The sequence below is a fragment of the Pyrus communis genome, chromosome 5 (genome assembly GCF_963583255.1).
Source record: "Pyrus communis chromosome 5, drPyrComm1.1, whole genome shotgun sequence".
NCBI lineage: Eukaryota > Viridiplantae > Streptophyta > Magnoliopsida > Rosales > Rosaceae > Pyrus > Pyrus communis.
This window is the reverse complement of record NC_084807.1, coordinates 3,639,567-3,657,044: the sequence shown is the minus strand read 5'-3', so window position 1 is coordinate 3,657,044 and position 17,478 is coordinate 3,639,567. Positions and strand designations below refer to the sequence as shown.

The 17,478-nt window shown below is 36.2% G+C and overlaps 2 protein-coding genes across 3 annotated transcripts; both read right to left on the bottom strand.

The window, feature by feature from the left end:
• Positions 1-340: 340 nt before the first annotated feature.
• LOC137735535 (calcium/calmodulin-dependent serine/threonine-protein kinase) lies at positions 341-3,823 on the bottom strand. The gene is made up of 7 exons (XM_068474963.1): positions 2,807-3,823; positions 2,642-2,696; positions 2,426-2,536; positions 2,010-2,242; positions 1,501-1,708; positions 1,179-1,238; positions 341-1,075 (listed from the first exon to the last, which is right to left on the bottom strand). Exons 1-7 carry the CDS (start codon positions 3,718-3,720, stop codon positions 899-901), a joined length of 1,758 nt encoding a protein of 585 aa, XP_068331064.1. The 5' UTR covers positions 3,721-3,823; the 3' UTR covers positions 341-898.
• A 1,662-nt stretch (positions 3,824-5,485) lies between these two features.
• Positions 5,486-9,438, bottom strand: LOC137733456 (ETHYLENE INSENSITIVE 3-like 1 protein). Of its 2 annotated transcripts, none has more exons than XM_068472607.1 (2): positions 9,190-9,438; positions 5,486-7,887 (listed from the first exon to the last, which is right to left on the bottom strand). In XM_068472607.1, exon 2 carries the CDS (start codon positions 7,769-7,771, stop codon positions 5,939-5,941), a length of 1,833 nt encoding a protein of 610 aa, XP_068328708.1. In that variant the 5' UTR covers positions 7,772-7,887; positions 9,190-9,438; the 3' UTR covers positions 5,486-5,938. The 2 variants fall into 2 exon arrangements, with proteins under 2 accessions (XP_068328708.1, XP_068328709.1); XM_068472608.1 differs by having other exon boundaries at positions 5,486-7,881.
• Between the last annotated feature and the right edge of the window lie 8,040 nt (positions 9,439-17,478).

Below are 17,478 nucleotides of genomic sequence, written 5' to 3'. Positions count from 1 at the left end.
GTTTTCGTTTGATTTATTCAATTCGATGACCATAAAAAAATAGGGGTGTGTGAGAAGCAGCTCTCTGTTCTAACATGCAAATGTTTATGGTTCTTGAATTGTCCAAAGTTAGTCAACGAGGGATGAGTCGGATGACACAATTAACTTCGTGTGGCATTGTGCTTGTATCTTGTTCTTATATGGACAAGTTTTGGTTCCTTCATCTCTTGTAATCGACTGGTTATATAGTTGTATAGTTAGATAAGAAAAGTTCAGTGCGAAGGAGTTACGTGCATGGTGACATGACGCAATAACAACGATCAAAATTACGAGTCTCATCAATACCACCCTCAATGCTTCTTACTCCATCGAACTTCTTTGTTTCTTCTTCTAATGGAGTTGATGTGATGCAAATTTATAAATCTCAGATGCACCTTCTTCGAAAGTATTTGCTATATGTGTTATCTGCCTTGTTTGGTGTGCAGATGCACTGTTTTCTTCTTTGAAAGGAAGACACAGCTTAGATTTGTTCTTTCAAGTCGGATAATGTAAGTTTCACTTAACTCTGATACATGCCTTGATAACAGAAAACACCTTAAAGCTAAACAAAAACTCAGCCCTAAACAGAATATCTTCTACGGCTTGTGGAACGTAAACGATAAAATGAACTTGGAGCGCCTTTCGTCATTGCTGCTACTGAAATTTTCCTCAGTTTAGCCAGGCTAAGTAGACTACCTTGGATTTTCTATTTTCCTTGCACTGTAAGTTAAAGCAGCAAGGCGTTCCTACTTTGCATGGCAGAAGTTGACATACAGTTTAGTTTCAGCTTTCTGGTCACTGGTCTTCCAAATACAGAAAGAAATTGACTTCCACAGTTCACTGAAAAAGTTGACGGCGAAAAATGTGGATGGTGGGAAAATTATATTGGTCGAAGATGGGAGAGGACTACATCTTGGAGAGAGCTATCTCTCTGCATGGCAGCTTTGAACTCATCAAAGGTAACTTTTCCATCACTGTTTGCATCCATCCGATCAAATATTTCATCTAGTTTTCCAGGTTCGGTGATATCAGCTGGAAGGCAGTCATCTGGTAAAGCCTGCGAGGTATAGTTTTATTTGGTCATAATCTTATTTGAAAACAACGAACAACCAGGATACACCGTGTGATATGAATTGAAGTGATAGGGAAAGAGACCTTACCCTGAGCATAGATGCGACCTCTTCTTTGCTGATGCATCCAGACCGATCCGTATCATACATCTGGTTGTGAATCAGAATAGTTGGACTATTAGAATATGGTTCAATGAATAATGACAGTGAATTAGGCAGAGCAATAGAGAAGAACTATGGATCATAATATATACACACACATACATACATACATATATATATATATATATATGATTTTCGATTAGTAGTAGTTTCTTTAAGTGAGAAAGGGTTAATTTTCTCAGGAAATTTTATGGTCCAAACTAGTTCGGTTAGAGTACTTGTACTAAATGAAAACACAGAAGAAGTGCACCTGGAAGCACAGGCGGAGAGCATCGTCTCCTTGTGAGTTCTTGAGATTAGAGAACCCACACAGTATCTCTCGCATGTCAATGGTGCCATCACGATTGTTGTCAAATAGGTCAAAGATTCGGGGTGCTAGAGGGATTAGAGACGACATGTTCATTGCTTTCAGAACCTCCTCGAATTCAGAAAGAGTAGCATTGTCACCCTTTACACATCTGTACTTTGAAATATTAGCATTATTGATCAGAAATTATGAACATTGAATTATCGGAGAATTAAGTTAATCACTTAAACAGAAAGCCATTTTTCGTTTGATTCTCTCGATAAGTTACCAGTACGTAGTTAGTCTTTAAACTGAACTTCCGTAGGGATGTGATTCACATAACTGCTACTACCATATATGCAAATTTTTAGCAGACTGTATGCCAAAGTACTGATAATTCTGTCTGACCTACATTTTTAACATCACATTCACAGACAAAGTAGGAAGGTGCAAAATGTGCTTTAGCTACTCACATTTTCTTAAAATGTGAACTCAGATTCTTGATTTCGTCGGGTTTAAGGTCATAGGATCCTAGTAACGATTTTAGCTTCTTTGTCCTTAAGAAAATCGAGCTTGTCCACACGCTTGCTATTGCTGCAGCACGCAGTTTGCGCCGAGCATTAAAACTCTGCAGTCGTGATACAATCTCAGCATCCATTTGATCCTCTCTGGCTGAAAGACCGACAACCCATGGATGGTCCAGAAGCTGTTCAACACAAGAAATAAATTAGTTCGGCTAACAAATCTAGGAGACTGCATTTTGGTGATACCAAGAACTACTATAAGAGTTCATTTAGTTTCTATATAGCTCAGACCGATGTTGACATTCTCTCGATATTTTAGTTGTGTTTGTTGATGCTTAATCTCTTGCATAGATTTCCAACCCTACCTCTTGAGCACTAGGTCTCTTGTCAGGGTCGACTTTGAGGAGGTCCGAAATCAATTGCTTTGCTGACAAAGAAATCCCCTTCCAGGTTTTCTCATAGAAACTGAATTCTCCCTGCAGGACCACAAGCATTTTCTCTTTTAATTTGAACAAACCGTTAGACAAATCAAAACATACTCACTTCTGTGTTCTAATAGAATGTCAATGCTAATTACTTACAGCCATAATCATCTGTTGCTTTTGCCGATTCGACTGAGCAATAAAAGGTGGGTGCCTAAAAAGAAAATCATATTATTTATGTGTTGTAATATGCTTTATACGCTACTAATGCTACCGTCTTCTGTTTGGTTGCCCGGAAAAATCAGGCGAAAAATATGAACATACCCGGAGAGAAGGATATATAAGATTACACCAAGAGCCCACATATCGCTCTTGGAAGTTACTTGACCCTGAGAAAGAGCCTCTGGTGACACATAATCTATGGAACCAAACAGTCCCACAACAGGGTCAGTGAACTCCTCCACAGAACTCAGCCCAAAATCCATAATCTTCAACGGAGAATCAACAGTTTTGTCCAAGAAGAGGCAGTTTTCCGGCTTCAAGTCCCGGTGAACAATATTCGAGCGGTGAAGAGCTGCCAAGCCTTGTGCAATCTGCCTCACCACAGCTGCAGCTCCAGCCTCGGAATACCTTTCTTGCTTCACAATCCTATCAAACAGTTCCCCTCCAGAACATAGCTCCAGCACAAGGTGAACCCCGTTCTCATCCTCGTACACATCATAGAGGTCAATCACATTCGGGTGCGGTGACACATTTTCAACTATCTTCCTCATCACCAGGATTTCATTTGTGAGCAGCACATTCGATATGGACACCTGCTTCCGGGTTTGGAAAGCGGCAGCAGCAAAGCTTTTCTGGTCGTTCCTCCGGGCGTGGGGCAGCAGAGGAGGAGGGTTCGAGGGTGCAAACGGCCTTTTGAGTGTTTTGATTGCAACATCGGTTTTGTCACTGCTGCTGCTTGACTTTCTGCTGATGCCTTTTCTGACCACAGAGAATCCTCCTCTGCCTAAAATCTCTGATATCTCATACTCATCTGCAAGTCTTCTTGTTTCTTGTCCCATGGTTACGATTCCGATGAAGACGAAGTCAAACAAACCTTGATGAAATCGAACTGGGAAAGCAGAGACCGAACCGAGAGGGAAGAAATGGAATCTTGGAAGCTGATGAGAAGGAAGGAAGGAAGTAGTCTTGCAGAGACAAATGGTGTTTTTAATATTGTCGAAAGGACAAGTTGGCATCGTTTGACATCAGCTTGCGAGAAGTTTCTTCAACTTGTTTAATGCATAAAATATGTGAGGAATTATTCATACGGGAAGGGAGGGAATATATTGTCCAAGTTAATTGCTGAGGAAGAAAAGACAGACACAGTCAACTAATAATATCCATGTATGTCATGCGCGCACGTCAATTTTGTAGTAGGTTTTGGAATTGGATCCCCTCCTGAGCGAATGGTGGGGATCCTCGTAACCACCTAACATGGATCGTTAAATTTTGATCTAACGACTATAATTATTATAATTTTTAGAGAGACCTCCAGTTTGTAGCCGTTGGATCAAAATCCAAAGGCCCATGGTAGTGGATCATGAGGATCCCTACCATTTGCTCAGAAGGGGATCCAATTTCGTAGGTTTTGTATGTATGTACGTATATCTATCTGTCTATTCGGTGTGACTTCAATGCTACGTATCATATAATGGTACGAGTATTTTAGCTGTTAAATTTTACTTTTACAACTATTTAGATATTTAATTTTTAATATCAGCTATTCAGTTTCCGTATCATTCATGCTATGTATTGAAAAAAAAAAATCGTATCGATTATGGAGTTTGCACTTACTAATGGTCATGCCTCGTTGCCTATAGAATCCTAATTTTATATATACATGAGCATACAGTAAAGTGGCTGCTTCACAAAGATTGGGACAACGATTGAGAGAAACAAGTAAATTTGGTGCAAGTTTTATTTAACTAGATTTTCAAAATTGATTGAATTAAAAATAAAATATCTCTAACACTAATTTGATTGTTTGACAAAACGATTTGGGCTTACAAGCCGCACTGTTCAACTACCCTGAACAAGTGAGATTTATACGAAGCCCATCTCAAGCGTATCTCTTGAGGGTCAAGTAAAGGAGTCAGAGGCCTAACCCCAACAAATGAAAGGAAGTTGCCTAAAGCTCACTCTGTCAAGCCACAAATCTAATGGATAGTCATTGCGATCCCGAGGTTTGGTTTGCGGATGTCGTGAATCGGGTAGAGGAAGAATGCGAATGTGATGAACTGTCGTCAACGAAACAGAACGGAACGGCGTTGCCGGCAGATGCCTTGGCTGCTTGGGGTGATGGATGATGATTTGTAGCAGCAGCAGCAGCAGTAACGGATTGCTTTCTTTCTTGCTTGTTTTCTATGCGTATACGACTTGAACTAGACCTAAATAAGAATAGGGAGACTCAAGAGTCAATGAGAAGAGAATTCATCTCTTTCCTTTTCTGGTTTTTACTATTGTCAATCGTTATCATTTATTTGGTGAAGAGAATCTAACAATTTGAATAAATAAAGGGAGAAGCATCTGGAACGCTGATGTGACCGCCAATATTCAAAATCAATCACACAACGGTACATGAATAAGTTAAAGCAAATGACGACGACATTTAGTAAGCTCGAGATACTTGGTTGCCTGTGAGTCTCTCTGCATGGTGCAATTTCAGCATAGCCACCAATTCACCTCTCATCGCGATGTGTAAGTTTCTCTCACCATGATACATGCATTGCTTATGCAACAAGACTACATAGGAATGTTTAAGACTAAAGCATGCAAATCTAGCCATCCAGCATCCACTAAAGCGATGCACTCCATACATCGATGCAGTGTAGAATTTTCGACAACAAAGATTCCTCCAGTACATCGGTGTACGTGATGCAATGTACAGGAAGAATAGATGATAGCAGGCAAATCTAGCACTTAAAATGAATACTGTTGATAGCAGAAGAAACAAGCAAAAGGTACATAAAAACCGCCACATATATAGATGTCTTCTGAGTACACATTACTTAACTACATGCCAACACTGACTTTCAGAAACCGGAAAAATGTTTCCAACCACAGAACATCAGATTGCGTTTTCCGGTCCTTTATTGGGTCTACTCAATACTGCAACTAGATAATCTATACTTAAATGAGAAAGTTGCAGTCCGAGAACTCCTGAGTTTTTGAGGGTTATAAACATCTAAGAAGTTCCGACAGACATATAAGCAACTAAACATAAAAACAAGCTTCGTCTATTCGTTCCAGAACAAATGACCCCATCCCCATAGATTGGAACAGTCTAAAAGAACCTAACAAGTCCGAGATATAAGAAGAGCAACTAAACTTAAAAGAAACTTCACCTATTTGGTCCGCAACTGTGCAACTCCAACACATATTTTGGAGCAGTCAATATGAGAGAACCCCGCTTCATTAGAACCAAACGGATGCATCTTGCTTCAGCGGTTGGTCCATAACATTATAATCAGCCGGTGCCAAGTGCAAGGGGGACTCAAATCTTATGTCAACATTTTCATTGGTATTGTTACCAAATGGAGGATCAAATGCCATGCACTGATCAAACTGAACTTCCGGGGATGCAAAACCTGGATGAAGCATAGGCATAGGCGCCAGTTCAGACATGTTGATGTTGCGTCCTACATCCACCCCTTGACCAAAAAAGTTGTCATTCATTGGAAACTGATATTTTGACTGCTGCGAGTTGCGGTTATCTACGATATGGAGGTTTGCAGGATTGCAGTTCTTATTCTGCTGAATATTACTGTCATAAAATGACATAAGCTCAGATTTCTGACCATTATCGACAAGTCCAAGTCCCGAAGCATTAAACCTACTTGCCTGGTTCACTGGTGGTTGACTTGCTGGTGCAGGTGGTTGAGCAATGGGTAGAGAGAATCCCACAGGTTTTTCATTGTGAAGCTGAAAGCCAGACATTCCGCTTGACATTCCAAACACTTGTGTAGAATTACTCTGGAATGGACAATTCAACTGGTGATTGTTTCTTGCAGTTATATCGAGAAAGCCTAGGTGATAATCATGATACGGGCACTGCAGATATTCGCAGGTGAAAATATTCTGATTTAACATCATTTGTGGCTCTTCAGACAACTGCTTCCTCTTTTGACCAAAATCCGAGTTGATCTCAATCAGCTCTCCCTTAATCTGAGGTACCAGCCTCTCTCTTTGACCAGCACTTCCAATGTTGAAGTGATTAACAAGAGGTTTGCAATCCTCTATTTCAACATTTTCGTCATCATCAACACACTCAACGTCATAATCACTGGTACCACTGATTGCAAGAGACCCGCCACCACCAGCCGGTGGAGGTGGACATCTATCAGGATATAACCTTCGCGCCAAAGCTTCCTCCTGGTGTATAATGGCTAGCCAAGTGGCGCTCTCCTTAGCAGTCATTTTGTCTTGCAAACACTTGGACTGACGAACAAGCTTGCGGATCTTGGCAATATCGGGTGACATGTGCTTTATCACAGCCGTAAGAACACTCACCTTCCAAGCCTTCTTCAGATCATGAGGCTTCTTGTATGGGGGAGGACCCTGATCCTTGGGCACATTTAATTGAGGCCACCATTCCTCATTACCAGTAGGCCACCAAGGTGGGGCAAAACCTTTCTCCAAGGGGAAACGTCTTTGGGGTGGATCGCAGTGCTGCATCAAAGCCGACAAAAGTGAACCAAGAGTGGTGTCTTGCAACTCCTGTAGAGTGTGAGGAGTAGATACCACTGCACTGCAGTCTTCATTCTTCCCAGGGATTGAATGATCTGCCTGATACTTAGAAATTGCAGCCGGACCATTACGATCAAATCTTACTTTTTCCTTCCACCATGCTCGCAGATTGTCAGAGGCGCCACTCACTGGTTTTCCTTTTTCAGGGATAATTCCATAAACAAAACCCTGAGCTTTGCAAACTTCCATCATTTTCAGCATATATTTCAGGATTCCATCTTGTGCCCGTGACATCTTCTTCCTCCGAGCTTGTTCCTGTGACTGACGCTGTCTTGCATTATCAACCCTTTCCTTTCCCTTAGTTTGTTCTCTCAACCTCTTCAATAGCATTCGATCCCTCCACATCCTCCTCTCAAGCTCACCAACATCCATTTCTTCATCACTATAATCCTCCTCCACTGCTGCCTCTGGTTCATGCTCTGGAGCTGCATCACCTTCCCCAGATGGCGCCGTAAGAAAGTCAAGATTACCACAGAAACCCATTTCCTCAAAGATCCCCATTAGGACCGACACAGTCCTTACAAGATTTCCTTTTGCGCACAGTTATTAGCTTTAAATTTCAGAAAGCCAAGGTTTGCCGATCAAGGATGCTAAACCCTGAAATGTCAACGCTGCAACTACAATAAATTACAATAACTCAGTTAACCCCACAATTGTCGCAAATCATAAATCAGGTACATTGAACTAGAAGTAATGATAATTCAATTAAAGAACATAATATTATGAATACGATTAAGCACAAACCAGTAACACAACAAAGAAGTCGGATTCACTTACACAAGCATGCCATAAATTAAACCGGTATCAAACCAAACAACTAATGCAAGCAAGCAAACAAAGGAACGTAACGGATCTCCTTGTTTTCACATGAAAAACGTAAACAAAAAATGAACCAAAAGATAATCCCAACACATGGTCTTCGTCACTACAAGCACCAAAAGATGTGGCTCTCGAATAACCAAGCAAAAAGAAAAAACAACAAAAAGGAAAACAAAATATCCATCATCATCACGAAAATCACGAGGTGGTCACAAAATTTAAGTTACGCGTAATACCCTGCAACTGCGAACACCGCTAACGCGAAGAGAGCCAGGGCTCTCCCGATCTACTATCATCCAGATTCATTTCCTTACAATAACACGTTATTGATGAGTATTGAAAGGACCAAGTTTTGGGTTTTTTAATTTTGTTTACACAAACTCATATAGCTTATAACACAGGTTTACAGCAAATTATCGCATATCTAAGCAACACAATTCACTTATTAATACTTTTTCATCATCATTTAATATAAATCCGAAAATTCAGGTAGCCGTCATTCAGATAAAAAATCCTAGGGTGCTCCAGAAAATGGATACTCTGAGTGTTTTAATCGTTAGATCTTGGTTTTTGTATTTTAAAACAAAGATCTAACTGTTAGAACAACCGGAGTGTCTCATACTCGATCAAAAGTCTGTTCAAACGCATCCCTCCATCCAGATTCAGACTAATCACATTCAAATTTTATGAAACAAAAGCTTAAAACAAAACAAAGCAGAAAAAACACTGCAAATAAAAAGATTAAAAAAAAAAACCAAAAAACCAAAAAACAAAAAGAAAAAAAATATATATATATATTATTTTTATTTTTATGATATATGGTAAACGACTAAAACAAAACCCAGATAAAAACTATTACATGTAGATGCAAATGAATAAGAGAAGAACCCTAGAGTGTGCTACATATCAGATACAGTAGAAGCAATCAGATCAACCATCATAAACCTTGAAAAGTCACAAGATTTAACAACAAACATATATTAATTAATGAATTAATTACTTATGCAGATAACAACATGTTAACATAAACCCAATAAGCACAACAATCAGAAATGAAACAAAAAAAAAACAAAAAAAAAAAAAACAGAAAATAAGGGTACCTGATTCTGATTGATGGATATCATGAGGTGGTAGGAGGCACTGAAGCTCCTCAAGCACTCCCTGATTACTCAGAGAGAGAGAGGGACAGACAGACAGAAAAAAGAGAGAATTTTTTTTCCTCTTCTGGTCAGAGGAGAGAGAGGGAGAGAGAAGAGGAGGGAGGGAGAGAGTTTAGTGGGTTTTCTTTTCCTTTGTTAATGGAGGAAGAACGTGAGAGGAAAAGATAGAGCGGTGGCTGGCTGGCTATGTAGGGACCAGGATATGAACACTGACTTTTCCTTTTCGGAAGGTGAACTTATTTAATTAGGATTAGATTACGTTTTAACCGTGGTTAAGACGTGGGGTAAACCTTTTGGGTTTTTTATTTTTATTTTATATTTTATAAACATTCAACATTATCTACACTAAAAAGGGAGGGTGAGCTGAAAGAACATTTTATGGAGCCTTTGTCATTTCACGTTTAACATTAATTTTCATACTAACATTATAAAACATATGTAAAAAATGTGAGATTACGAAGAGCATAAATAGTTCAACTTTTGTGATAATCTCCTTAACATTTCTCATTTACTAAATACAACTTTATTGACATAATTATATACTTTCTCTCCCTTAAGTCACTTGATGCCTTTACGAAACGTGCGCAAACTATTCAAATAGTCAAGTCATTGATATTTATGTTTGGTCAAGGCAAACTGTACTTTATGTTTTGTAGATTTACAAGCTTGCATTTATATTTTGAAACTCATCGCAAAAGGGTAGACTTTTTACTTATGTATACATTTTTATTTTATTTTTTAATATAATACTAAGTGGATATTATGCATCACTATTATCTATCTATCTATTATATATTAAGCGAGAGCCGGTCATGCATGACGACAAAATTTTGGGATCACCCCAATCAACAAAAATATTAGGACAAAATTGCCCCTCAATCAAAAAAATTCAAAAGCAACCTCATATAATATATCAAATAATGCAGGGGTAATTTGGTAATTTGATCATCATAAAATATAATATAAATATAAGTGAGAAAAGAATAAAAGTTAATGGTGCCCATACGAAGGGGAAAGAAAAATATAATAAAAAAATAAGAAAAATCATGAATATTGTGCTTAAAACATTTTAAGAGACACGTGGTGCTGATGATAAATTAGTAAAGTTTTTTTTTTTAATTTTAAAATTTTTAAATTAGTACCTTATAATGGACTAGCAATAATGTGATTCAATTAGATGTTGTGAATAGTGATTTTGGTGTAACTAAGTCGTTCAAAATATCTTAAGAGACGTGTAATGCCGGTTATATAAAAAAATCTTTCACCTGCTGATAATAATGTGATTAAATTACATTAAATTAGTTGTCAAATGATTTTTTTAAAACAAACAACATTATCTACACTAAGGGGGTGGGGGTGGGCTTAGCCTCGCAATAGGCTATCAATAATGTGATTCAATCAGTTATGCATTCAATATTATTTTCTCTATTTTTTAAACGTGTTCAAAACATCTTAAGAGATGTGTAATGCCAGTTATAAAAAAAAGTCTTTCGCAATCGGATAATAATGTGATTAAATTAGTTGTCAAATGATTATCTATTTTTTAACAAACGATATTATCTACACTGAAGGGGAGGGGGTGGGCTTAGCCTCACAATGGGCTAGCAATAATATAATTCAATCAATTGTTTATTAAATATTATTTTCTCTATTCTTAATGTAAATTATATAGAGACCGATTTTATTATGTGAACTCAACTGCTTTAATTGGTTTATGAGGGATATTAAATTAATTGTGAAATGATTTTTTTTTTAACAAATAGTATTATCTACACTAAGGGGGAGGGGGTGGGCTTAGCCTCACAATTGGCTAGCAATAATGTGATTCAATCAATTGTTTATTAAATATTTATTTTCTCTATTCTTAATGTAAATTCTATAGAAACCAATTTTATTATGTGAATTCAGCTGCTTTAATTGATTTATGAGGGATTTCTTCTACCATGATATAAAATTATTCATTTACTTCAAATATTTAACTTTCCTTTTGTCAATTTACGCACATAAATACACTAAAAACGTGTAAGTTGCGTGTAGCACGTCGTAATTCAAAAAATGCATTTTGCACATGCGTGAAGGCTAGTAATATATTAAGTGAGAGCCCTAATTTGGGGTCACGCATGGCGACAAAATTTTGGGGTCATCCCATTCGGCAAAAATATTAGGACAAAATTGCTCCTCAACCAAAAAATCCAAAAGCAGCACAATATAATATATCAAATAATGCAGGGGTAATTTGGTAATTTGGTCATCATAAAATATAATATAAATATAAGTGGGAAGAGAGAAAATAATAAAAAAAAAAGAAAGGACAAGTGAAAGTTGATGGTGCCCATGTGAAGGGGAAAGAAAAATATAATAAAAAAATAAGGAAAATCATGAATATTGTGTTTAAAACATTTTATGAGACATGTAGTGGTGGTGATATGTGACATCCCACATCGTTAAGGGGAGTTTAAATGTATATTCTCATCCCTACCTAGCACGAGGCCTTTTGGGAGCTAACTGGCTTCGGGTTCCATAGGAACTCCGAAGTTAAGCGAGAAGAGGGCTAGAGCAATCCCATGATGGGTGACCCACTGGGAAGTTGCTCGTGAGTTCCCAAAAACAAAACCGTGAGGGAATGGTGAGCCCAAAGCGGACAATATCATGCTACGGTAGTGGAGTCGGGCCCGAGAAGTGGTCCCACCTGGGCCGGGATGTGACAATTATTGTGACATCCCACATCGCCCAGGGGAGTTTAAATGTATATTCTCATTCCTACCTAGCACGAGGTCTTTTGGGAGCTTAATGGCTTCGGGTTCCGTAGGAACTCCGAAGTTAAGCGAGAAGGGGGTTAGAGCAATCCCATAATGGGTGACCCACTGAGAAGTTACTCGTGAGTTCCTAAAAACAAAACTGTAAGGGAATGGTAAGCCCAAAACGGACAATATCGTGCTACGGTAGTGGAGTCAGGCCTGGGAAGTGATCCGCCCCGGGTCGGGATGTGACAATTTGGTATCAGGGCCTAACCCTGGTCTCGTGTGTGCCGACGAGGACGTTGGGCCCCTAAGGGGGGTGGATTGTGACATCCCACGTTGCCCAGGGATAGACCTGGCAATTTCTTACACGACACGTTAACACGACACGTAAACGACACGAAAATAACGGGTTTCGGGTCAACACGATAACTAATCGGGTCATTATCGGGTCACACGATAATAACCTGTTAATAACGGGTCCTTAACAGGTTTACACGAGAGTGACACGCGAGTAACCTGTTTCGACACGATAAGAAAAATGCTATTTTGATGATTTTAATTTTTTAAACTAGTAAAAAAAACTTACTATAAAATGCAATAGATATAATGAATATGTATATATTGTTTATTAATTATTATTCTATATAAACTTTAAATTTTAAGTTTTATTTATTTATTTATTTTTATAGTATATTATAGGCAAAGATTGAGATTAAAAATCATAAAACACATTAAAAATAAAAATATCAAGTAATATAAAAATACCAAACACATAAAAAAATTATAATAATTAATTTCCCACCTAATATTTCAAGAGTTTCATCCATTTCCCGCCTAATGTTTGGGAAATTTTGCAGCCTATATCCATCCATTTCCCGCCTAATATTTAACTCAAAGAAACTCCAAGTGTTAGTTAATGTATCGTTTTGATGGAATACGCATCCTATGAAACAAATTTCAATGATCCAACCGTCAAACTTGTTTATATATGCTTCGAGATCGCATACGCCAAAATTTGCAAAAAAAAAATATTCAGAGATCAAGAAACGAGACAAAACTTTTCAACGGTTATAAACGAAAAATCACGATTTAACGGCTGTTTTAACTCTGATTTTGATGATTTTTTACAGCTATACTCTTTGACCCTATATGAATATAATGAATGAATTTGATCTTCAATTTAAAATATTTACATTGGTGGATACCACAAAATCTTATGTTATACTTGATAAAAGTATAAATAAACTCTCAAGTATTAGTGAATTTATCATTTTGATGGGATACGCATCTTACAAAACTAATTTCAACGATCCAACCGTCAAACTTGTTTATATATGCTTCGATATCGCATACACCAAAAATTGCAAAAAACAAACATTCAGAGATCAAGTAATGAGACAAAAAATTTTGACGGTTATAAACGAAAAATCACGATTTAACGGTTATTTTAACTCCGATTTTGATGATTTTTTACAACTACACTCCTTGACCCTGTATGAATACAATGAATGAATTCGATCTTCAATTTAAAATATTTATACTAGTGGACACCACAAAATCTTATGTTATACTTGATGAAAATATAAATAAACTCTCAAGTGTTAGTGAATCTATCGTTTTGATGGGATACGCTTCCTACGAAACTAATGTCAACGATCCAACCGTCAAACTTGTTTATATATGCTTCAAGATCGCATACACCAAAATTGAAAAAAACAAACATTCAGAGATCAAGTAATGAGACAAAACTTTTCGACGGTTATAAATGAAAAATCACGATTTAACGGTTATTTTAACTCCGATTTTGATGATTTTTTATAGCTACACTCCTTGACCCTATATGAATACAATGAATGAATTTGATCTTCAATTTAAAATATTTACACTAGTGGATACCACAAAATCTTATGTTATACTTGATGAAAGTATAAATAAACTCTTAAGTGTTAGTGAATCTATTGTTTTGATGGGATACGCATCCTACGAAACTAATTTCAACGATCCAACCGTAAACTTGTTTATATATGCTTCGAGATCGCATACGCCAAAAATTGAAAAAAACAAACATTCAGAAATCAAGTAATGAGACAAAACTTTTCAACGGTTATAAACGAAAAATCACGATTTAACGGTTATTTTAACTTCAATTTTGATGATTTTTTACAGCTACACTTCTTGACCCTATATGAATACACTGAATAAATTCGATCTTCAATTTGAAATATTTACACTAGTGGATACCACAAAATCTTATGTTATACTTGATGAAAGTATAAATAAGCTCTTAAATGTTAGTGAATTTATCGTTTTAATGGGATACGCATCCTACAAAACTAATTTCAACAATCCAACCGTCAAACTTATTTATATATGTTTCGAGATCGCATACGCCAAAAATTGAAAAAAACAAACATTCAGAGATCAAGTAATGAGACAAAACTTTTCGACGGTTATAAATGAAAAATCACGATTTAACGGTTATTTTAACTCCGATTTTGATGATTTTTAATAGCTACACTCCTTAACCCTATATGAATACAATGAATGAATTCGATCTTCAATTTAAAATATTTACATTAGTGGATACCACAAAATCTTATGTTATACTTAATGAAAATATAAATAAACTCAAAAGTGTTAGTTAATGTATCGTTTTGATGAGATACGCATCATCTGAAACTAATTTCAATGATCCAACCATCAAACGTGTTTATATATGCTTCAAGATCGCATACGCCAGAAATTGCAAAAAACAAACATTCAGAGATCAAGTAACGAGACAAAATGTTTCGACGGTTATAAACGAAAAATCACGATTTAACGGTTATTTTAACTCTGATTTTGATAATTTTTTACAGCTACACTCCTTGATCCTATATGAATACAATGAACTAATTTGATCGTCAATTTAAAATATTTACAGAAGTGGATATATACCACAAAATCTTATGTCATGATGATCTATGAAAATTGAGAATTTTGTAAAAGGAATAGCATGTAAGCTTTGAGTTCCATTGGCAAGGTTACATGGTCGTTTAGATTTTTAAAACCCTCCAAATCTCATGAACAATGTTATTTATTTTAGTGAAAAATTAATAAAATTAATAATAATTATTGTAGAAGTGTGAAAAATGTAATCACTCGTAATAAAAAGCTTTACAACTTTCATTAAGGGGTCAACTCCGAAATTTAGTATGCATATACTGATTTAGTATTATGTTTTACAGTTTTTTGGGTCAAATTATGTTTTTCATTTTCATTTTTATTGATTTAAAATATATTTTTCCTAACGGGTAACGGGTCGGGTCATATTACCTGAAAATATTAACGGGTTGATTTCGGGTCGGGTCATATTACCCGTTTACTTTAACGGGTATTACACGACACGACCCGTTAAGCTATCGGGTATGACACGAAAACGACACGAACACGATAAACACGACACGAATGCCAGGTCTACCCAGGGGAGTTTAAATGTATATTCTCATCCTTACCTAGCACGAGGCCTTTTGGGAGCTCTCTGGCTTCGGGTTCCGTAGGAACTCCGAAGTTAAGCGAGAAGGGGGCTAGAGTAATCCCATGATGGGTGACCCACTGAGAAGTTCCTCGTGAGTTCCCAAAAACAAAACCGTGAGGGAATGGTAAACCCAAAGCGGACAATATCGTGCTACGGTAGTAGAGTCGGGCCTGAGAAGTGATCCGCCCCAGGGCGGGATGTGACATGATAAGTTAGTAAAGTTTTTTTTTTTATTTTTTTTTAAATTGGTACCTTAAATAGATTAGCAATAATGTGATTTAATCAGATGTTGTGAATAGGGATTTTGGTGTCACCAAGCCGTTCAAAACATCTTACGAGGCGTATAATGCCGATTATAAAAAAAAATCTTTCACATGCTGATAATAACGTGATTAAATTACATTAAATTAATTGCCAAATAATATTTTTTAAACAAACGATATTATCTACACTTAGGGGGAGGGGATGAGCTTAGCCTCACAATTGACTATCAATAATGTGATTCAATCAGTTGTTCATTCAATATTATTTTCTCTATTTTTAAACGCGTTCAAAACATTTTAAGAGGCGTGTAATGCCAATTATAAAAAAAAGTTCTTTCGCAAGAGGATAATAATGTGATTAAATTAGTTGTCAAATGATTGTTTTTTTTTTTTTTTAACAAACAATGTTATCTACACTAAGGGAAAATGGTGGGCTTAGCCTCACAATGTGCTATCAATAATGTAATTCAATCAGTTGTTCATTCAATATTATTTTCTCTATTTTTAAACGCATTCAAAATATCTTAAGATGTGTGTAATGCTAGTTATGAAAAAAGTCTTTCGCAAGCGAATAATAATGTGATTAAATTAGTTGTCAAATGATTATTTTTTTTTTTTAACAAACGATGTTATCTACACTAAGGGGGAGATGATGGGCTTAGCCTTACAATGGGCTGGTAATAATATGATTCAATCAATTGTTTATTAAATATTATTTTTTCTATTCTTAATGTAAATTATATAGAGACCAATTTTATTATGTGAATTCAGTTGCTTTAATTGGTTTATGAGGGGTATTAAATTAGAGAAGTGTTATTGGCACTTCAAAAATCTCATTCTACACTCCTCACAAGTGTATTTTTCTTTCTAAATATAGAAAGTTTGGAGTATAGATTGAGAATTTTGAAGTGCCAATAAAAATTCCCTTAAATTAATTGTCAAATGATTTTTTTTTTTTTTTAACAAATGATGTTATCTACACTAAGGGAAATGGGGTGGGCTTAGCCTCATAATTGGTTAGCAATAATGTGATTCAATCAATTGTTTATTAAATATTATTTATTCTATTCTTAATGTAAATTTTATAGAAACCAATTTTATATGTGAATTCAGCTACCTTAATTGGTTTATGAGGGGTTTCTTCTAGCATGATCTAAAATTATTCATTTACTTCAAATATTTAACTTTTCTTTTGTCAATTTACGCATATAAATACATTTAAAACATGTAAGTTGTGCGTAGGACGCCGTGATTCAAAAAATGCCTTATGCACGCGTGTGAGCGCGTTCATGAAAGCTAGTTATATGTTAAGCGAGATCCCCAATTTGGGGTCACACATGGCGACAAAATTTTGGGGTTACCCCATTCGACAAAAAAATTAGGACAAAATTGCCCCTTAACCAAAAAATTCCAAAAGCAGCCTAGTATAATATATAAAATAATGCAAGGGTAATTTGGTAATTTGGTCATCATAAAATATAATATAAATATAAGTGGGAAGAGAGAAAAGAATAAAAAAAGTGAAAGGATAAGTGAAAGTTGATGGTGCCCAAGTGAAGGGGAAAGAAAAATATAATAAAAAATAAAGAAAATGATGAATATTGTGTTTAAAACATTTTAAGAGTAAGAGACACGTAGTGCTGGTGATAAATTAGTAAAATTTTATCAAAAAAATGAAAAAATTAGTACCTTACAATAGACTAGCAAT